General features: G+C 32.3%; 2 protein-coding genes across 2 annotated transcripts in view; one reads left to right on the top strand and one right to left on the bottom strand.

The window, feature by feature from the left end:
- The window catches only part of LOC106718962 (adenylate cyclase type 2), a 121,341-nt gene that overhangs the window by 41,717 nt on the left and 55,241 nt on the right, over nucleotides 1-24,383 (top strand). The window contains exons 4-5 of the mRNA XM_045680403.1: nucleotides 3,362-3,490; nucleotides 4,557-4,751. Coding sequence (XP_045536359.1) covers nucleotides 3,362-3,490; nucleotides 4,557-4,751 — 324 coding nt within the window. The remainder of the gene's footprint in view (nucleotides 1-3,361; nucleotides 3,491-4,556; nucleotides 4,752-24,383) is intronic.
- The window catches only part of LOC106718963 (probable E3 ubiquitin-protein ligase sinah), a 44,336-nt gene continuing 32,316 nt past the window's right edge, over nucleotides 12,364-24,383 (bottom strand). The window contains exons 4-5 of the mRNA XM_014513180.2: nucleotides 19,197-19,366; nucleotides 12,364-13,206 (exon numbers count right to left, since the gene is read on the bottom strand). Of these exons, the coding sequence (XP_014368666.1) occupies nucleotides 12,630-13,206; nucleotides 19,197-19,366 (747 nt within the window). The 3' untranslated portion in view covers nucleotides 12,364-12,629. The remainder of the gene's footprint in view (nucleotides 13,207-19,196; nucleotides 19,367-24,383) is intronic.

Genomic DNA, 24,383 nt, shown 5'->3' with positions numbered 1-24,383 from the left:
AAGAAAATTTACTATTATACAATTGCTTATTAATTTTTTCAAATTAATTGTTGATACAAAATGTACTTTGTTCTTGTAAAGAACGTTCAATATAAAATGCATCACTTCCAACACAATGCCCGCCACTTTGTGGAATAGAGTTCCCTTCGGACATCGGAGAGGGCAATTAGTGCGGGAAAAAACACTTCCGTTGGAAATTCAATTTCCCTCGTAGGGCTCTCAAACCGACCGTCTAATGACTTGGTCATTTATAAACTATAAACGTTGTAGTTGGCGTGAAAATGACATAGTGAAAAGAAGCTTTATCGTACCACTAACTAACTATCCATCATTTAAAAACTACTAACTGCCGAAATTAACTCAATGTCAAACTCTTAATAATCGCGGTCCTTTAAATATTTTTTTATCCATTTGATCCAAATTTATGCAATAGCAGCGGAAAACATGATCTATTTTAGGACGAGCGATTTTTGTATTCCTTTTTATAAAAAGTAAGCAAAATAATTTCGTCATCGATCGAATAATCTTTCCGTCGTAAAAATTATCGTAATATTAAAAATGTGGTTCCTAAAATTTCCACCGCGATTTACATGTGGTGTGTAAAATGTGTGCTTTTAAATGAAAACTTTAGCATGTGCCCTAAAAACAAAAAACAAAGTTTCGGCTACGCAAGACAATTGACCCGGCGAGTTGTTTGTTTTTCTCCACCCTACATGTTGTGACTCAAATATTTTGTCAGCTAACGAGCTACGTGTTTCTTTATGTTTGATGTAGCGCCGTTATATTGTTATTTATATTTACTATGTAATAATGAGTGAGTTAGTTGTTAATAAGTTCATTTTGTATCATAAGTTACCTTTTTATGTTGAATAAACAAGTGCTTAACCATGATCCCATTTAATTTAAAGTGGTGATGTAGTTGAAAGATGAAATGCGTTAGCTTAACAAGTGCATATTCTCTTTATTTTGAAGGCCTCCACATCGTATTTGAACAGCAACTTGTTCACTTTTTTACGGTATGCACATTGAACGAAGGTTCAAATCGTTTCGTTCGAACGCGCGGAACATCGAAAACGGTACTAGCCAAATGTAACATGATCCCGTGTTTAATAACAGTAACAAATAACCTTTAGAATAAATTACAGTATGCGTTCATCCTAAAGTCCATTATAATATTAAAATTGGACTTGAGATTCGTCTAAAAAATCAAATATGCCATAAATTAATTGGCCAGATGGCAATCGGTATAAAATGAGCTACGTCAAGAGATTGCGTTATATTGATTCGTAAAGGTCACGTTATAACCTTTACGAATTAATATAATAGATAAAATATTTTTGGCAGATCTTCCAATTCTCTTTAAATAAAATCTTACTATATTATTTCTTACCAATATTATAATTGCGAAAGTTTGGATGTATGGATGGAGGGATGGTTGTTTGTTAGAATGTATCTCGAGAACAGCTACAAGGATCTCGATGAAAAGAAGAGCAGAGTCTGGAGGAACACATAGGCTACTTATGATCCCAGAAATGTTTACGGTTTCCGTGGGATATATTTGAATCACGTATTTTCTTGATAACTTCGCAACTGTTCAACACACTGAAATTAGTTTCAGATATAGAACATAATTTCTAGTAATTTTGACTCTTTTTTAATTCTATGCAGACGAAGTCACGGGCAAAACTTATTTTAATTACACACAATAAAAATCCAACCATTTACTTTGAAGGGAAAAATATAAGTTCTTTAGTACGCGACTGTACGTTGTATGAAGCATCGACCATTGAAGCTTCACTGATTTTAATTTTAGCAAACTGGACACACTTTTAATCTATAAAGTAAAGTTCAGGTTTGCATTTTATTAAGTTAGTCCGCTAAAAGGACTTTTAATATGTTCCTATGCTTACAACGACGTCCGCAACTCGACGTAACAAATTGAATTTTCAACATTGGCTTTTTTTATCCTTTCAATATTTGCTCGATAAATTGACGGGTTAGTTAGTATTCGTCCGAGGGTAACCACTAGAAACGATTTTCACTTTTATCGTATGTCATGAGATTTGAATAAGTTTTCTCCTATTATTTTGATACTTATCTAATCTTTAAAAGTTAAAGCCAAAAAGCAGGGTAAGAAATTAAAGTATTTTAATTAGTGATCTAAACAAGAGTTTTTCCCGAAAATTACTTTATAAATTTTCCTTTTGGGTTCATATAAAAGCTTTGAGGTATTAAAGATCAGTCGTTTTGAACTCTAATAAAGCTGATATTACTCAAAACTTTATTGTTAGTTCACGTAACACCCCTGGAAGCTTTAGATGTCCAAGTATACGTCAACGAAAAATAAAACATTCTATGTTTTATCAATGCATAAATACCACCATAAAAAAAGTGTTATCATTTTTTACTTAAACTTAATTTTTTAACGATAAATCTATTAAACAAATAAACAAAAACATAAAAACTAATTCATAAAAATTACTAACTTAAATACGACAACTTATTCTCTGCGTGCATATGTAGTTCCTTTTCCTAATAATAGTCGTTGTCGGCGCCATTGTACAAAACAAAGGATGTTACAATTTTCTGTTTGTTTTAAATGAAATATTATCAATATCCATCACATTATATACGTTAAAAATATTTTTGTGAGTAGATTTCTTTCAGTTGCATAATAAAAAAATTGCTCTATTTATCCCTTAACCACAGACTTTTAACACAATTTTTCTTCTACACAAATAATGTATTCCCTAACGTATGATAAGTAATTAATTTCACATAGAACTTCTATAGTAATTACGATCCAATCATTGCAATCCCGGCTTAATTAATTAATTATAGATATCTTGAATCGACATTCCATGAATTGTTACAAGAGCATTATTAACAACAGTTTAATACTCTATCTAGTTGCCTGTATTAATGATTAATCTTTCCTGGAAGACCTCAGAGAGGTGAATTGTAACATCATTTTCTTTTTTTTATTTTTATTTTAATGTTTCAAATGAGCAAACGGCCACCAGAATTCGCTTGAAATAGCGAAGCGACCGCTGCTCATAGACATCTGCAGCGTTATCATCGAAGGAGGGGACGCACAGGAAGAGAATATTTCTCCTTCCTATGCGTCCCTTCCTCCGTCAAATCCACTTCCCCTTCACATCCTTTCCTTATAAGAAAAAGGTGGGAAGGGAAACAGGACTAAAATTAGGCCTCACGCGCGCACACTCATCAGATAAAACGCGGAATTACTTCCACTTCTCACCAGTTTTCTGTGTAGTCGTGGTATTTCACAGGATGAGTTGGGCAGATTTTGTTTGAATTCTTCCTTAGTAATTTGGTAGTTTATTCATATTTTGTCCAGATGGTGCACACAATGATGCCTATAGCACGACGTATCGCGCTGGGCATGTCGGCGTGTCTCATATTGGCGTATATGGGGGTCGCCATTGGACTTGGCCCTGCCGGTCAAGAGGATCAATTTTATCAACAGGTTGGTATTTGACAATTTGAAGCAGAATCATGTTTTCATAGGCAGCATTAAACTAAATATTACAATAAAATTTTAAAACTTACAGTATATATTGAAAAAGGTTTATTTATTATATAAACTTTAAGTTTCATTTTTATTTTAATTATTAATTATAACTATGGTAAATGAAACCGCAACTAGCATTTTATCAAAGTAATTGCCAACTATAAACGTGAAACAATTTTTAAAATCACGCGAATGCAAAAGTTTATTGCAAGAGCACGCGAGCACTAAAGTTGCTTATCGTAAACTGTCAGGCGCCGTGTAAAACCAAATGTGTCGTATACTGTAAAAATAAATTTTGTATGACTGTATGAGTTTTGAAGTATGATTTTTTTAACAATATTGAGATAGTAAGAAATAAGTGGTTTTTGTCGCGATATTAAATACAATATTTTACTTGAGAAAGTGTCATACATACTGCACGTTTAGACATTTCGAAGAGACTGTTTTTAAAAATAGCGGTACAAAATCTTGTACAAGTACTATATTGTCGTATGGACTTACATTATCTTATACTGTACTAGCGACCCGCCCCGGCTTCGCACGGGTGCAATGCAAAATATACCTACTACAGAATGTCCTTATACACAACGTTCACAGCGTTCACATTAGAACCTTTAAATTTAACAGTGTTTCTCTACTATATTATGCATTTATTATACATACAAACCTTCCTTAAGAATCACTCTATCTATTAAAAAAAACCGCGTCAAAATCCGTTGCGTAGTTTTAAAGATCTAAGCATACATACGGACATACAGCGAAAGCGACTTTGTTTTATACTATGTATATTGATTTTTCGTATAATTTTATGACTTTTATCTAGGAAATATTACGTCGCAACTTTTTATAATACCGCTTTGACTAAAATTCTCTTTTGATTTAACTTTTTTTCTCTGAACTAAAAATCATTCACGAGCTCCTTTGTGATAAATAATTAATAGTAGACTGCTACTTTCACAATTAACAGTCAAAGTTTCTTTTGATTTTAAGAGTTTTTTTTTAAATTATTTACTTATTCCAGCTTACATGTGAGCTGGCTCTCCTACTATCAGCGAGTGGGATAGGGCTGTACTACCGAGTGCTGACGGAGCGCGCTCACAGGAACACATTCGCCGGCACTAGGACCTGTCTGGAGCAGCGCGTTAAGTTAGAGTGCGAGCGGGAGCAACAAGAGAGACTGCTGCTGTCAGTAATTCCTGCCTACATTGCCGCTGAGGTAAGATTATCATACTATTTGCCAAGTTACGGGAATGATTTGATAGTGGATTATAAAATATTGAGAAGTGCTAAGGTGACATGAGAATATTTTTATTTTTAAATATATAATAGTAATAATTTCATTAAATGTCATGATTACGGGAAAGTTAATTATAATAAAATTGTGCCTTGCAAAAATGTTTAGCAAATATTTATGGCATTCATTTTAGTGCAAAGTCACTTCAGGCGCTTGTGAAAGCGAGTAGCTGGTATGGAATTTGCATAAATATAACTATTTATCAACTTCTCCACAAAAGAGATCATTCTCATTGTTCCTACGTTCATGAAGTTTGGGTAAAAGGTAAGTTATTTAATAACATATACATTAAAGTGAAAAAAATAATACAAAGTTAAGAAACGGTATGTTCTAATTTTGTTTTATTAAACGAACAACGAAATTAAATACCAATTTGATTATTTGGTTTATACAAAAGCACTAAAACTCGTTAATCAAAGTTTAGTACAGGATAAATTTATCCTCGCTCGAGCGAGCTGACCTCTATTGATGTCTTGACAGTTTGGGATGAAACTCAACACTATATAGGTCATACATCATTGAACCTTTTATCGATAGGACAAATTGGGGACATACGACACTACTGCAGTGACCATACTTATAGATTACTTGTACCTTATTTTATTCCTTCTATAGACTCGGTCCACAATTAATTTACACACTGTTCCAGCAATGTAAATTACGCTGAAAGTAACTGACCTCTTGTACTTCTATGTCTATTTTGGAATAATCTACAAAGTAGATTCAGGTCTTATCCTTTAAAATTACAAAGTATGGTGTCACCACTTCAAGTGATTATGAAGTCACAATTGTACACTCATCTGTACTTTCACTCAAGTGACGCGACATTTTCACCATCAATATAAAATCGGGACAAATGGTTACTGTATTTTTACTACGTGAAATATTTCTGTCAATAAATGAGTCATGAACCTTGATTTAATAATTCATTTTGGCTGAATAAGTAGTACTGAGAATTTCTCATAAACAACGAAATAATGGACATAAAAGTTAGTAAGTTGAAAAACAGACATCTCCTCTTATGAGTCATAAAATTCCGTAAGTACAAAATGTTTGAAAATATGTGTAGCAAATTGTTAAACACTTCTATCCAAGTAAAATCTCAATAAAACGTATTTAATACTGTTTATGAATACTTCAAGAAAAAGGAGCAATTAATATTTATACTAGCAATCGTCCGGGACACCGTCCGCACGGAATAAAAAAAGTAATAAGCCTATGTGTTCTTCCAGACTATGTTCTGCACTTGCACCAAATTTCATCAAAATCTATTCAGCCGTTCCGGAGATATCTTCAAACAAACATCCATCCATCCATCTACCTATAAATATTCGCATTTATAATATTAGTAAAAAGTAAGATTGAAGGAATTAAATAATCAGAGCAGGCTATTTTTATTCGATCTTCTTATTTAAAAAAAACATTGGTAATATTTATGCGTTTAGTATCATTAAAATGTATTAGTCGTCACTTTGATATTCTGCGCCAAATCAGAAAATTGAATCTTAAAAATTTATTACGCAAATATACTTACGGATTTTATGTGTTGACGACTGGTCTTAGATTATTTAAATAGGAATACGTAACATAATTTTGTTCCTCAGAAATATATTTATATTTTTTTTATTTTAAAATTAAAATATAACTAGTGACGTGGTGATTTAATCTATTATCGTGGGAAGAACGTCAATTTGTTTTTCACTTAAGCTATGTAGCACAATAACCATCAAAAGACAGCAGTAAATGTTACAAAGAATATACAGTATGTTCAAATATATTTTATGTTTTGTTTATGACACATTTGTGTTTATTTGTTGTGTGAACTTTCTTCAAAACTAGTCTCCGTTATTCAGTGATTATAATGAAAGAATTCTGGTCACCTACATAACTGAAAGTCAAACATTTTGTCACATACTAAGTGTACAGGCACGAATTTGAAAATAACTTGTTTCAACTATAACTTTTATTCAAAGTGATGAGATTCAAGATGAGTCGTTTAACCCAAATGGTAAAGACAAAAATAATTTTCACTACAATACATTTTCAGTTTAAATTTTTTAGGTTAGAAACAATGTGTCTGTATTTTTATAATTTAAATAAACTTAAACAATAAATTTGTAAATTGAATTCTACGAACGGGAAAATTTTAGAAACCACTGGTTTCTAGTTATTATACCTTTTTATTGTGAAAATGTTATGAATTAACATCGGGAGAATACTATAATGTATCTTCCTTCTAAGTCATAACAGCTCATTTTACGTCTCCACTGAGGGGCTCGGAGCCTACCCTAAGTTAGGGGTGACTAGGCCATAGTCAACAACAGCCCAGTGCGGGTTGACATCACACATATCTTTGAATATCTTCTCAAATATGTGCAAGTTTTCCTTCACCATAAGAACGTCAGATTGTTGTACACATTGTGGGAGTCACAGCCGGAGAATACTTACTAAAATACAGTCTTCTTTAACTCGTATATTTTCTTTGATGAATTGTAAATAACAACCTTTTTACAATTACTAATCTTATATCTGTCGCACGATTCCCCGAATGATGCCAACTTGGCTGTCATTCAGACTACTCATTACAATACTTTTAATTTACGATATCGAATTACTGTCCGATTAATAACAAAATAAGTAGAATATTTCTATTTCAAATTTGTGAATCAAATATTTAAATAATATGGTGGATCCCAAATCAATGATAAATGATGTTATTTTAAAATAAACAAAAGTGTTATTGATTTATAGAATAGACAAAATAATGTTTTAGGTTATGGAATTACAGAATATATAAAATAGCTTACAACATGTAAATCGAAAATCGAAAAACACATTGGTACATGGCGGGATTAGAACCGAGGACCTGCAGATTGCAAGTTAAGTGTTAATCACTGAGCCACCGGCGCTCTACTTAGTCATTAAAGAAGAATCCGTAAAAGTAAACTGAGTCAGATTCCAGTTAATTTTATTACAAAGAAATAATGTTTTGCGTTAGTGTTATGACTCCTTTTAAATTCTTAACCGACTTCAGAATTAAGCTGCGTAATTCGTTTGTGCATTTCTTTACGATTTTGTGGCTAGTGAAATAATATTTAAAAAGTATAAGAAAGGTCTGAGAAGTTATCATTTTGTGTTTTATAATATCATATTCTAAAAAACATTATCAAGTAATAAAAGTAAAAACATGAATAAATATATCCTTAGATTTTTCTACTACTAGCTTTTGCTTGCGACTTTCTCAGCGCGGTATAAAAAAAACTAGTTATAAACAAAGTCTATGTTATTCAGTGATAATGTAGCTTTATTCTTTACATACAAAAACACAAATGTTTCCCCCCTTTTAATTATAGAAGAAGAAAGAAAGTTTTTTTATTAACACAAAAAAGATTAAACCAAAAAACAATAACCTTATACTAACATAAAATTACACATAATTGATCTGGATATTAAGTTACCATTTATGGTTAAATTGAATAAATAATGCATAATTTTAAAATGAAATGAGTTGATGAAGTGGATATTTTACGAAAATCTCCTTATCTATATAAATATGTAAAAGCCGAAACGCACTTACCGTGGGTTTTCCAAGAACTAAATCATCTGTATAAAACATATCGACATCCCGGTTAATATTTTTAACAAAACACAGATAACAATATGTTTTAAACGAGGATGTTGGTCTCAGAAACCAACAGTTATTGATGTATCAACAGTCCAAACTACTGCGACTAGAGACTTGTTATTTTGTACAGAGATTTATGTTATTACGTAGGCGAGTACTAAGATTTTAACGTCATCTTCTAAGTAGGAGATAAATTTGAATGGGGAGAAAATGTAAATAAATAAAAAAAAAATTACAGAAACACTTTGCAATACAAGTAATTGAGTAATTATTTCGGGATTTTTTGATAATTCAACCTCTAGACTCTAGACAGACGATGACGCCGGTAAAAAATAATCCAGTACGTTAGAGGTCAAAAAACGAATGTATCAGGTTTGCAAATTATGATTCGCTGCTAAATAGTTTTATTATTTTTCAAAAAACATGTTATACCAAGTAGTGTTAGAATATTAATATAACATTTGGCAACCTGTTCTGGTTTTTACACATGAAGTAAAGTATTATAATGCGTAAAGATAAGATAACATTGATAGTGACCCCAACAGCATTAGCTGGAACGGAATGATATAAAGACGTAAGAGTGGCCATGACAATAAGAACTTATAATTATGTTTAAGAAGTAGTAGTACGTTGGTGATAAATGACTTGATTAAGAAGAGAATTACACATGAAAGCTCTATTTGGAAGACCAAATTCTGTTGTGCTGACTGCACATAAGATCATAAAAATGGTCGGGTCTGTCGGAATCTTGTACCATAATAATAACGCTAACGACTGATTAAAAAAAAACTCACAAAATATTCACATAGCTCAATTTATTCTAAACACACACTTATCATTTTTAGGATCACAACGCTTATTTTTTGAATTCTAATCGACTTGTATATTTTACAAAGTTGAGTGATTACCTTTCGTAGTATATCTGCTTCAGTAATTTAGATTTTCAGTTCTCTAGGCCAAAGATATGTGCACTTTGTGATAACATTATTCGGGTTAGGAGTTTGTTTGTTTGTACATCACGACATATTTGCTGATTTATGATATACGTCAGTTATTTTTTGTTTGTATTCTGTTAAAAAGGAAGATAATAAACTAAAGTTTAACAGCAAAACATATTTGCAATATTTGCTGCTAACGCAAAATTAATAATTTCTTTAGTCAGAATTCTATTTTTATTAAGAACTAAATATTACCACAAATTAAGCTTCTTTTCTGAAAGTAATTATAGGAAAATACAGGAAAAGATTGAAATTAATTCTTTGGAAAAGACAAATAAAAATTTTGCTAATTCAAAACCATATTTGACCAGAAAAGAAAGTTGTAAATTAAATTACTACGACCTTAAAAATAGCACAAGGAGAAGCCAAAATATTAGTATTGAGTCATCAGTTTCTATTTTCACTTCCCCGTGTAAAGAGGTTAGTAGTTTATTATGGTGATGAATTTTAGAACACTATTACGAGTACATCTTCAACCACTTCATCACTGTCATTGCTTAGTCCAGTGTTTTTCAATATTTCTATGTCAGAACCACCTTAGCAAAATTATTTCATGACCCCTTCACAAAGCGGACGACCAGAAAAAATAAACGAAGATCATTGACCTTCTAACTTACTTACGTGTTGCCATGGACAAAAAGAAAAGATTATTCTGATGATTTGTTATATATATCGGTCGCACAAGACTTCTTTTTTTATAAGAGAAGGGGGCAAACGAGCGGTGCGAACACTGAAGTGATCATCGATGCCCATAGACATCCGCAATACTAGGAGCATTGCAGATGCGTTGCCGGCCTTTAAGAAAGATATACGTTCGCTTCTTGAAGGACCCTAAGTCGTAGTGGTTTGGAAATACCGCCGAGGACCATTCCACAACGCGGCCGTGCGCGGCAAAAAATTTCGAGAGAACCACACTGTTGTGGAATGCCAGCCATCCAGATGGTATGGATGGTACCTGGCGGTCTGGTTCTTCAGCGCAGGATAAAGAAAATGGCCTAAAACATGCTCGTGTGCATTAGTTACTTAAAAAAAAAAATAGTCTTACCTCTAAACTATACCAAAATAGGACATCTACATACTATATTATACGAGTATATATTTATACATTGAAGTACCTGGCAACTAAATTTTATCACGTTTGAGTAACATGTCGTGAATTTAAAGTTTAGAGAAAGGCACACCGGATACTGTTATGACTCCTTACGCTATAATGTCTGTATGATAGCAAGGAAGACATTAATAATGTTTGAATAAGGTATCCAGAGAATGCATTTCTACTCGTATTATAATGTTCTAAGTTTGTAAGGACTTGACGTCTTTTATAAAGAGAACGTACTTTCTTAAAGGCTGGCAACTTACTTGCAGTTTATCTGTTGTCCTTCATGTGAGTGATCATTCAACTGGGCAACATGTTCCTTGTTAGCCAGACAGTCATACAAATTGTGAGCTAAATATTAGTTTACTTATTGACTAATTTGGCCTTGTGATGTGTTCACTTTGCTTAATTTTTTGCTTTTTGATACGATGGAATGAAAATGTGTTTTTTTTTTTAAATAATTATTGTTAAAGTTTTAATTGGCTAATAAAACATATTTAATTTTAAAATATACTCATTCATATTCAAGTTTCAATTCAATTCAAATTCAAAAGATGTTTTGTAAAGGAAACATGCTTAGTATTTTTATTATGTACTTATATTAAAAGTAAATATTAATTATGTACTAAAGCAATTCGAGGGTTGGTGGCTCAGGGGTTAAGCGCTTGTTTAATTTTAAAGTCGAATGAAAACATTGGTACATGTCAGGGATTGAACCTGGATCTGCAGATTACAAAACAAGCGCTTAACCATAAGTACATAATAAAAATACTAAGCATGTTTCCTTTTCAAAACATCTTTTGAATTTGTATTGAATGGAAACTTGAATACGATTTTTTTAATATTAAATATGTTTTATTGGCCAATTAAAACTTTAACAATAATTATAAAAAAATAAAAACATTGTTTATATTAATCCTATCGTATGCAAGCAGCAAAAAGAAACAAAAAAAAACAACGTGTGAACGCATCACAAAGTCAAATTGGTCATTACCTAAACTAAGACTGTAACACGTTGACCACTGCTAATTAACCATTGATACTTTACAATGAAATTGGCATGTATATCCGTCATTCAATTTGCAATGTACTATAAATAATGTTACTTTTAAAGGCTTAAAATTGTGTTAATTTCATGTTAATTAACTTAATTTGCATACACGCTTTATGTCTTTGTTGGGTTACACAAAGCAGTAACATAATTTATGAAAAATGTATGTATTAATAAGCTTTTAAAAATTCTACGTCTTTTTTATATAATTTAATAACAAATGCATCCCTCAATCATTCGTTGTTCTGCACAAGTGTTGCTAGACGTGATAACTCAAGCATTACTTACCTTTTTCTTTTAAGATGGCAAACGTGCAAACGACTACCTGATTCGCCGAAATAGCGGAGCGAACGCTGTCCATAGGCATTCGCAGGTGCACGTTAATCGATGGAGGGGGACGCAAAGACACAAGAGAATATTTCCCTTTTCTATGGGTCTCTTCCTCTGTCAAATCTACTGCCCCTTCCCATTCTTTCCCTATAGGAATTTGGGTAGGAAGGGACAGGGTACTATAATTAGGGCTCCTGCACCACATTTTTCAAACGAAGCACGGATTTGCTTCCACTTCACGCCTGTCTACGTGTGGTCGTGGTATTTCACTGGGAGAATCAGGCCAATATTTTGCAACTTATGTTGTTGCTGGCATCTACGTTGGTATACACATGGTATACCTTTTTTCTTTCAGAGGGTCATTTAAGTACTTTTGTCGTGTCGTATATGAATTAAAATGAAATTGGAAATCAAACTTAACTGTAAGATGGTTTTCATTTATTTCAATACTTATAATCACTTAAATTATAACTACATTTAAAACTATATCAGTCACATTTAGCTACATCAGTTCACGTCATTCTTACAACTATCTTGTATCTTATCTGTAGGTTTAATTATTAAACCTTACTTTAAGAATAACTTTAAAATTTTTTGGACCACGTCAACACTTTTAAAATCACTTTTGGAATATTTTGGAATACATTTAACTCTTGTAAAATATTTTAAACATAATTCAGTTCATTGTTACATCGACTTATCAAGTCGTCTGATTTACTTTCTTGAATGTTTCAGCATTTGATTTTCCTATGTTAACATGGATTGTGATAGCCTCGTCAGTGTCGGATTTCATTATAATATCATTCCATTGAACTTCTGCTTTCTTGCTATATGCTTCGTTTTCTATTAATATTGCTGATTTTGTGCACAATGCTTTACTTTGGAATTCTATTAGAGCGCAATATTCACTCTTTTTGGATTCCGATTTGACATCTGCGATGTAGCCTAGTTTACGTCGCATCACTTCAACTTTGACGTGGAAGTTGTAGATGCAGACTTTGATGATGAACGCGCTCTTCTGGTAGAGTAGGATAATTTTGTACTTCGTCCTACAACAAGCGGTCTTCTTTAATTTCGTTTGAAAGTTCTCGATTAGGATCTTGATCTTCTGTGAATAGACGGCGATGATATTGTGTTGTGACTGCAGATGTTCTGATAACTCCTCGAATGCTATGGAGGAGCAGGTCGCTGTGACGGGGCAGATCATTGAGTCGTATTTGCATTCCTCTTCATGTTTTGCCCTTGTACTCGTTGTTAAGAGTTCTGTGCAACCGCGCCTGAGAACAAAAATTAATGTTAGAATAAAATTACATGTGCTATAATCAGTAGGTTTCCATAGCCTATTGGGAACATATGATGTAACATTTTACCTCACTGATCTAATAATCTATAAAAAATATTTCAAGGAAAATGAAAGGAGGAAAATAAAACAAAAAATATAAAAATATTTATACACACAAATATGTACGTTCCTAAATTTTTACAAGACTTAAGTATAACTGAATATTTATTGTAATCTGAGATAAATATTATCAAGATCAGAGATATTAATACAAATGGCTCTATTTTTATTTATTTCTTTGTAATGCGATAAAGCTATACATAAAATATAATTGTATATTAAATCAATTTAAACTGACAGACAGTATTAAATGTTGTATAAAAGTGCTTTATTTTTAATTATTTATTCACGACTGAATATTGTGTTTTGCAAGTTTATATAAATATATTTTATGTACCGATAGTTATATAATATATTATTTATTTATAACATGGAAAACTTACAGCTATATTAATCTAAATAACTCTAAACTGAATGACTGTAAGCCAATAACAAGTCTTCACTTATAGCAATTTTATATCTGAGATGAGTAAACAAACAAATACCGCAACTGTAAAATTATAATAATAGTTAACAATGTAAGCTATACTGTAATAGATACATAAATATTAACAGCAACAGTTCAAATGTACATTTTATTTAAAGAAGTCAAGAGCCAAGCACTTTCGTGCCGAGGTTACACTAGTCGTGAATGGATCGGAAACCTCCGTGAAGTTGGCCCCCTCACTTTAATTTTTTTAACTTTTTTTTACGCAAATCGTTTGAGAATCGTTTGAGAGGGTTTGAGAGAAAAGAAATATTGTTTGAGAGTTCCTACTTTCTCCGTAAAAACAATTTCAAATTCTAGTGTGAAGTTGGCCCCCTCACTTTACTTTTTTTTATTTTTTTCAATGCGAATCGTTAGAGAGTCGTTTGAGAGACATTAAGAGAAAAGAAATATCGTTTGAGAGTTTTTACTTTTTCTGTAATAAATATTTTAATTCTGGGCATCGAAAGTTACAAATCGATTTTCCTTTTTTTCCGAATTAAATATGGCAATCATGCACTTGCACGTTTCAAATTTATTGTGTAGGTAGAGAATGGTAAGAGAGTGATTGAGAGAAAAGAGAAATCGTTTGAGAGTTAATACTTTTTCTGAAATATATATTTCAATGTCGGAATCGAAAGTAACAAATCGATTTTCCTTTTTTCCGAATTAAATATAGCAATCATGCACTTAGACGATTCAAATTTATGGTGTAGGTAGGGAATGGTAATAGAGTGATTGAGAGAAAAGAGAAATCGTTTGAGAGTTAATACTTTTTCTGAAATATATATTTCAATGTCGGAATCGAAAGTTACAAATCGATTTTTCTTTTATTACGACTTAAATATGGCAATCATGCACTAAGACGTTTCAAATTTATTGTGTAGGTAGAGAATGGTAAGAGAGTGATTAAGAGAAAAGAGAAATCGTTTGAGAGTTAATACTTTTCCTGAAATAAATATTTCAATGTCGGAATCGAAAGTAACAAATCGATTTTCCTTTTTTCCGAATTAAATATAGCAATCATGCACTTAGACGATTCAAATTTATGGTGTAGGTAGGGAATGGTAATAGAGTGATTGAGAGAAAAGAGAAATCGTTTGAGAGTTAATACTTTTTCTGAAATATATATTTCAATGTCGGAATCGAAAGTTACAAATCGATTTTTCTTTTATTACGACTTAAATATGGCAATCATGCACTAAGACGTTTCAAATTTATTGTGTAGGTAGAGAATGCTTAAAGAGTGATTGAGAGAAAAGAGAAATCGTTTGAGAGTTAATACTTTTTCTTAAATATATATTTCAATGTCGGAATCGAAAGTTACAAATCGATTTATTTTTATTTCAAATTAAATATGGCAATCATGCAATTTGACGATTTAAATTTATGGTGTAGACAGAGAATGGTAAGAGAGTGATTGAGAGAAAAGAGAAATCGTTTGAGAGTTAATACTTTTCCTGAAATAAATATTTCAATTTCTGAATCGAAAGTAACAAATCAATTTTCCTTTTTTCCGAATTAAATATGGCAATCATGCACTTAGACGATTCAAATTTATGGTGTAGGTAGAGAATGATTAGAGAGTGATTGAGAGAAAAGAGAAATCGTTTGAGAGTAAATACTTTTCCTGAAATAAATATTTCAATTTCTGAATCGAAAGTAACAAATCAATTTTCCTTTTTTCCGAATTAAATATGGCAATCATGCACTTAGACGATTCAAATTTATGGTGTAGGTAGAGAATGATTAGAGAGTGATAGAGAGAAAAGAGAAATCGTTTGAGAGTTAATACTTTTCCTGAAATAAATATTTCAATTTCTGAATCGAAAGTAACAAATCAATTTTCCTTTTTTCCGAATTAAATATGGCAATCATGCACTTAGACGATTCAAATTTATGGTGTAGGTAGAGAATGATTAGAGAGTGATTGAGAGAAAAGAGAAATCGTTTGAGAGTAAATACTTTTCCTGAAATAAATATTTCAATTTCTGAATCGAAAGTAACAAATCAATTTTCCTTTTTTCCGAATTAAATATGGCAATCATGCACTTAGACGATTCAAATTTATGGTGTAGGTAGAGAATGATTAGAGAGTGATAGATAGAAAAGAGAAATCGTTTGAGAGTTAATACTTTTCCTGAAATAAATATTTCAATTTCTGAATCGAAAGTAACAAATAAATTTTCCTTTTTTCCGAATTAAATATAGCAATCATGCACTTAGACGATTCAAATTTATGGTGTAGGTAGAGAATGGTAATAGAGTGATTGAGAGAAAACAGAAATCGTTTGAGAGTTAATACTTTTTTTGAAATAAATATTTCAATGTCGGAATCGAAAGTTACAAATCGATTTTCCTTTTATTTCGAATTAAATATGGCAATCATGCACTAAGACGTTTCAAATTTATTGTGTAGGTAGAGAATGCTTAAAGAGTGATTGAGAGAAAAGAGAAATCGTTTGAGAGTTAATACTTTTTGTTAAATATATATTTCAATGTCGGAATCGAAAGTTGCAAATCGATTTATTTTTATTTCGAATTAAATATGGCAATCATGCACTTAGACGATTTAAATTTATGGTGTAGACAGAGAATGGTAAGAGAGTGATTGAGAGAAAAGAGAAATCGTTTGAGAGTTAATACTTTTCCTGAAAAAAATATTTCACTGTCGGAATCGAAAGCTACAAATCGATTTTCCTTTTTTCGAATTAAATATGGGAATCATGAGGATAAACGATTCAAATTTATTGTGAAGATAGAGAATGGTTATAGACTGATTTAAGGAAAAGAGAAATCGTTTGAGAGATAATACTTTTTCTAAAATAAATATTTCAATTATTGAGATTTGTAAGTTTTTGAAAATCGATTTGTTACTTTCGATTCAGAAATTGAAATATTTATTTCAGGAAAAGTATTAACTCTCAAACGATTTCTGTTTTCTCTCAATCATTCTATTACTATTCTCTACCTACACCATAATTTTGAAACGTCTTAGTGCATGATTACAATATTTAATTCGAAATCAAAGGAAAATCGATTTGTAACTTTCGATTCCGAAATTGAAATATTTATTTTAGAAAAAGTATTAACTCTCAAACGATTCCTCTTTTCTCTCAATCACTCTCTAAGCATTCTCTACCTACACAATAAATTTGAATCGTCTAAGTGCATGATTGCCATATTTAATTCGGAAAAAAGGAAAATTGATTTGTTACTTTCGATTCAGAAATTGAAATATTTATTTCAGAAAAGTATTAACTCTCAAACGATTTCTCTTTTCTCTCAATCACTCTCTAATCATTCTCTACCTACACAATAAATTTGAAACGTCTAAGTGCATGATTGCCATAATTATTTCGGAAAAAAAGGAAAATCGATTAGTAACTTTCCATTCTGACATTGAAATATATTTTTCAGAAAAAGTATTAACTCTCAAACGATTTCTCTTTTCTCTCAGTCACTCTCTAAGCATTCTCTACCTACACAATAAATTTGAAACGTCTTAGTGCATGATTGCCATATTTAATTCGGAAAAAAGGAAAATTGATTTGTTACTTTCGATTCAGAAATTGAAATATTTATTTCAGGAAAAGTATTAACTCTCAAACGATTTCTCTTTTCTCTCTATCACTCTCTAATCATTCTCTACCTACACTATAAATTTGAATCGTCTAAGTGCATGATTGCCATATTTAATTCGGAAAAAAGGAAAATTGATTTGTTACTTTCGATTCAGAAATTGAAATATTTATTTCAGGAAAAGTATTAACTCTCAAACGATTTCTCTTTTCTCTCAATCACTCTCTTACCATTCTCTGTCTACACCATAAATTTAAATCGTCTAAGTGCATGATTGCCATATTTAATTCGAAATAAAAATAAATCGATTTGCAACTTTCGATTCCGACATTGAAATATATTTTTCAGAAAAAGTATTAACTCTCAAACGATTTCTCTTTTCTCTCAGTCACTCTCTAAGCATTCTCTACCTACACAATAAATTTGAAACGTCTTAGTGCATGATTGCCATATTTAAGTCGTAATAAAAGAAAAATCGATTTGTAACTTTCGATTCCGACATTGAAATATATATTTCAGAAAAAGTATTAACTCTCAAACGATTTCTCTTTTCTCTCAATCACTCTATTACCATTCCCTACCTACACCATAAATTTGAATCGTCTAAGTGCATGATTGCTATATTTAATTCGGAAAAAAGGAAAATCGATTTGTTACTTTCGATTCCGACATTGAAATATATATTTCAGAAAAAGTATTAACTCTCAAACGATTTCTCTTTTCTCTCAATCACTCTCTTACCATTCTCTACCTACACAATAAATTTGAAACGTCCAAGTGCATGATTGCCATATTTAATTCGGAAAAAAAGGAAAATCGATTTGTAACTTTCGATGCCCAGAATTAAAATATTTATTACAGAAAAAGTAAAAACTCTCAAACGATATTTCTTTTCTCTTAATGTCTCTCAAACGACTCTCTAACGATTCGCATTGAAAAAAATAAAAAAAAGTAAAGTGAGGGGGCCAACTTCACACTAGAATTTGAAATTGTTTTTACGGAGAAAGTAGGAACTCTCAAACGATATTTCTTTTCTCTCAAACCCTCTCAAACGATTCTCAAACGATTTGCGTAAAAAAAAGTTAAAAAAATTAAAGTGAGGGGGCCAACTTCACGGAGGTGGATCGGAATCGTGTTGCTTACAGATTTTGTTAAAGTTTGCAAATTAATTAAAATAAATATTACAAATGATTCTCCCGTGTATATCTAAGTTTGTTTACTTGAGTGCTTAACCAGTACAATCTAGTAAGTTGAAGTAACTTAGCCTTGCAGTACGTTCACATTTTTTATCGGTCGAATGTACCGAGGTTCTTATTGTCTTTATTATAAACAATTCTTTATCTTAACGAAGAGTTTGTTTTTAGTATTATCAAGATGTTGTAATAACAGATTAAGGCGGATTACCTATTGCACATATTTACAATAGCGTTTTGTACCCTTGTGGACATTTGAAAGGTACTTTTCTGTGTAGAATTAGGTAATTTCTAGACGCTTTTTAAACTAACAAATCAATGCTTGACAATAATCTCACTCATACAAAATGTTAAGCTGTAAATTATTTCTTTTTTGTGTGGGTCAGTTAAAAAGTCATATTTATAAATAATGAAATATATTTAAACATTTTTAATAAACTTAAAAACCACCATTATTTACATATTTAACTATTAACGTATTATAACTGTAATGCCAAATTCAGCGATCTCTAAGACTTACAACATGGTGAGCCGATCCCATGTAGAATGAGATAAGGGCAGGAAGAAGTTGAAGCTTATTGGTGTTACTTGATCCTCGTTAATTAAACTCATTGCTGAACGTACCTGTAATTCCGGCAAGGAAGCATGAGGTCGTTGATGAGTCGTTGAAGCGCGAGGCACGGTGCGGCGGGCGCACGCAGGCTGCCGCGGCACCAGGCACAGCGTGACATACGCCGCGAACAGCGCGCGCACCATACACCTCCGCACCACGGGCACACACATGGACCGCACCCCTACGGACAAAAATACTACATTAACAATTGTCGGACTATTTAGATTCAGAGTCTTAACTAAACAGTAGTGTAGTGTATGTAAACAGAGTGTCGTTTGTCTCGAGCGTATACGTCACAAGTACAAGCCGGTACACCTGTACTAAAGGTATTACCTACCGAGGTAGGGAGGCGGTCTGGCTCAGTCGGGCTCAGTCGGTTGTACCGGTAGCACGTGGTGGTACGTAGGCGAGCCAAATATAATGGACGAATACTACATTGGCGACGAGGATAAAACAGTGAGTACGATAATAAATTGTATTTGGAAAAAAAAAAACGAAGGAAGAGACTAGTGTGTATGATTAATAAAGAAAACTTCAATAATTGACCGTCAAAATTATTCTTAATCTTATTTGGCCTTACGTGCACCCAATTAAAAATAATTTAAAATGGAAGCTATTGATTGTCAAAATGAGCAACGATTTTCTTTGTTCGCATATGATACTTATTTGTAAAATATGGTTTAAAGACGTTACTAGCTGTGAATATTTTACAAACGGTTGAAATGTAAACTAAACCAAATATCGAAATAAGATCACAATAATTGGTTATCACAATATTAATTTTGGTTTAAGTTGTTTACTACAAAGTGCACTATTATGAGTCATAATGAATGACACGTGCAAGTGACAGATTTACATGACAGACAGATTTAGTGAGACACTTACTCGGATTAGCAAGAGACGAATGATGTTTAAGAAAATATTAAACAATTATGATGATAAAATAAATATTTATTTACTACCCTAGAAATTAATTAGACATACACATATTTTATAATTGCACGAACGACCTAAAACAATAATCAAATGAATTTTTAATAATTTACAACTACATTCTAAGACTGTCTTCGACCTTTGCGTGACTAACAGTGTATTGATGGACTGTAGTATGAATTAAATAATAAGTTTCTATATGTTAATCTCTTTCAAACTTAAGTTATGTGTAACAAACTAGGTACACTAAAGTGTAAAGTTGCACTTAATCGTAGATTTCCACTTAATCAGCACTTGCACCTGATTACAAAGCAGCACAAAGTTGATCATTAAATTGATTATGTCATGGATATGACATGGAAGCAGCATGGCTGATCGTTAAATCGATGAATTCATGTATATATATATACTAGCTGTCGCCCGCAACTCCGTCCGCGCGCAGTTAATAAGCTTATATGACACGTTCGTAGATTTACCATAGCAGCGCCATCTATTGATTACTTACTCAACCCAGTCGAAAGGTATCGACATCTGTTAGAATCATTTGGAGTTAATAGATAATTGTGACTGTCAAATAATAACAGACAAATAATTAGCAATAAATTAAAATTGCGACTATAATTCGAGATTTAAACTATCCTATCTCTCAAGTTGGATCGAACTGTACATGGTGTGCGAATTTATTATAATCGGTTAAGTGGTTTAGGAGTCCATTGAGGACAAACATTTTGACACGAGATTCACATATATTAAGATATATGACATGGAAGCAGAATAGCTGATCGTTAAATCGATAAGGTTAAGTAGATAAATTACAAGAAAGCAGCATAGCTGATCGTTAAATCGATAAGGTTAAGTTGATAAATGACAAGAAAGCAGCATAGCTAATCGTTAAATCGATAAAGTTAAGTAGATAAATGAAAAGAAAGCAGCATAGCTGATTGTTAAGTCGATAAGGTTATGTAGATATATAACATGAAAGCAGCAAAGCTGATCGTTAAATCGATAAGGTTAAGTAAATAAATGACAAGAAAGCAGCATAGCTGATCGTTAAATCGATGAGGTCGTGTGTAACACGGAAGCAGCATAGCTGATCGTTAAATCGATGAGGTCGTGTATAACACGAATGCAGCATAGCTGATCGTTAAATCGATGAGGTCGTGTATAACACGAAAGCAGCATAGCTGATCGTTAAATCGATGAGGTCGTGTATAACACGAAAGCAGCATAGCTGATCGTTAAATCGATGAGGTCGTGTATAACACGAAAGCAGCATAGCTGATCGTTAAATCGATGAGGTCGTGTATAACACGAAAGCAGCGTAGCTGATCGTTAAATCGATGTGGTCATGTATAACATGGAAGCAGCATAGTTGATCATTGATAGTATTTCGTAGAAGAAAACTTAAATTTTAGATACCACGCTAATTTGGCCCAACTTACGTTGGAAAAGTTTGAATACGAAAGAGAAACTACATCCGTCAGAGTAAGCTGGAAGCGAATACTATTTATATATATGAATGCAACGGGTATTGACGACATTGGGTAGGAAATAGCCAGTTTATTACATTTTGGTGGCTTGGAATTACAAGAATTACTTTATAATTATAATAATGCTGAATGAGTTAATAAGTGACATTTTATATTTGAGATGTTTAGACCTAGTTCCGTTTATGTCCCTACTTAGGCCGAAACTGACTCCAAGATAATTATACAATATAGACATGTTACAAGAAAGAAGAGAGCTTTCTTACTTTTGAGAGTTTCATGACATTGTTTTGTTACTTTTTAGTGCATTATGTTTGACACTGTTTTTATGAAGTCGACTTTCATTAAAAAAAAAAAAAAAAAAATATATAAATTATTTCTCGATTTTTAGGGAATTTGAAGTTTGGCAACAATAATTTCCTTAATACGTATGAGGACGGAAGTAGGACATAAAGAAAGGGACTTACTTCAATTCAGGGGTTATCTTTTAAACAAAGAAATAGTTATCAAGATCTGTATACTAATTGAAAATTAACGAAGTAATACATTCCTTTAATTCTGTGCAGCCGCGCGCCACAGTAGAATTTCCGGATGCACGTAGTTTTTAATCATTTGATATCTTCCAAACTATTGATCGGAATTACATTGTTTGAAAAGCTAATGTAATCTGCATTTAATACTCTAGTCTTAAAACATATTTATTTCGATAAGAATTCATATCAAATGTGGTATAATAGCGCCGTAAGCTTACAACGCTGTTTTTCGTGTACATTTTAATAGACGTTTTCACAATAACATGGCTATTGTGAGACATCCATAGATGATAGATATATGCCACGGTAGACTTTCATTTAGCAAATTTAAGGATTTATAATTGCTCCATACATCATTTTAATGTAGGTAGTTTGACCTACCTAAGGCCAGAAAGCAAAATTGTTTCTTTTCATTGTAACGCGATGTAGCATTTATTCGTTTCCGCGTAATTTTATTCCTTCGATATCTCCTAAACTATTAGACAGAATGATACAGTTTCAAGGGCAAATATAGTCTAAACTAAATTCTCTTGATAATGAACGTATTTATTTACATAAAGAGAGAAGAGAGAGAGAGAAAACTATAAAGGGAAGATATATGCTATTGCGGAGTTTTATTAAGCACATCTAAATGAATGAACCTTAGGTCGACATAGCCATCGATTTAATGGGACCTCTTTAGAATGGAGATTTCGTACTCATCGTTGTGAATTATTTTAGCTGATACAAAGAAGGAAAATTTCCACTTTACACGTAATACTTAACCATGTACAAAAATACACCACATAGTGTAACTGGCAAACCGCTTGCAGAATTACTCTTCAAAAGACAATAACGTGACCAATAATTAGCGACCTCGTTCCAAATTGTGAAATGAGATATATGAATTAACAAAAGAAAGCTTAGAAAAGAGTAGTTACTTGCATACAATCCTTACTTACTTGACATTATAAATGAAAACGTAACTCTGTCCGTCTGTCTGTCTGTATCGTTTTCACGCCAAAACTACTGAACCGATTAAAATGTACGAATTTGGTATACAAATAGTCTAGAGCCTGAGGAAGGACATAGGTCACATTTTATCGCGAAAAAGGGGTTGTAAGGTGTTGAAAGTTGGGTAGAAATTTGTATGGAAGTATCGTCATTTTTACAGTTAGAATGTGGAAACTTATTTTGAGGCTGCAGATTTGATATAAATAAATATCGACATTTGAAGTTTGTAAAAGTTTTAGCCTCAAGGTTATGTTATAAGGTTATGTTATGTTATGGGAAGATGTGTTTGTGAATATTTTGTAAGTTTAATATTTTTGGAATAAGTTTTTATAAGTTTAATTAAAATACCACAGGAACAACATAATTCACGACCCGTAACCCAGAGGGGTAGGCTGAGACCCAGGACCTACATTTGGCGCGGTCCTGGCACACCTCTTTCTATGTCTTCTACATTCATACGTCAAATCATAGCACGTCGGTTAAGTAAAATAATTAACCAAAAATTCTACCCGAGATGGTATTTCCCGCGGACACAGCTAGGCTAATATATAAGTTTTCACATATAAGTTCTCACTGAGACATACATAATTGCAAAAGAAAATTACATACTCAGTGTAAAGTGACAAGTAATAATTAGTGATGTAACGGATCTCTGCCTTTGTTTCCGCTACTTTTACAACGGAGATACAAACGTAAGTTTACGATGACTGAGAGTTACACATGCGCGGTTCGAGCCGCCCAGTCCGTGCACGGCCTTACGGCATTTGTTTGTTTATGTACTTTTTCGTGAATTTAAGCGCGTATTATTTTGCTGCTGTTTGAAGCAATCGGTTTCTCTTGCTGGAGTAAACGGTCTAGTTATTGTCCATATTAAATTTGACAACTGGAAAAATGTGACTATTTCATACTTACGAGTTATTAAATGTACTTTTGAATAACTGATAACCATGTAATATGTCATCATCATTATTATCATCAGCTCACTATGCGTCCCTGCCGAGAGGCTGGTAGCCTCTCCCATGTTGTGGGTGATAGGGCCATGGTCAACTACGCTAGCCTTTGTAAACATGTTTTTCATATTATTTACACTTCTGTTTCTGCATCCGTTTTCATGTCCGTTTCTGCTGAAGTTTGCTTTTGACATCTGTTTCCGTTTCGGGTTCCGCTAAGACGCTCCCGTTGCATTACTAGTAATAATATAATAAACCAATCAAATGATTTTACGGGATTAGTTCCGTTGAGTGTGATCAAG

The sequence above is a fragment of the Papilio machaon genome, chromosome 12, assembly GCF_912999745.1.
Source record: "Papilio machaon chromosome 12, ilPapMach1.1, whole genome shotgun sequence".
In the NCBI taxonomy this organism is placed as follows: domain Eukaryota; kingdom Metazoa; phylum Arthropoda; class Insecta; order Lepidoptera; family Papilionidae; genus Papilio; species Papilio machaon.
The sequence above is the reverse complement of the archived record's forward strand: the minus strand, read 5'-3'. Positions and strand labels throughout refer to the sequence as shown.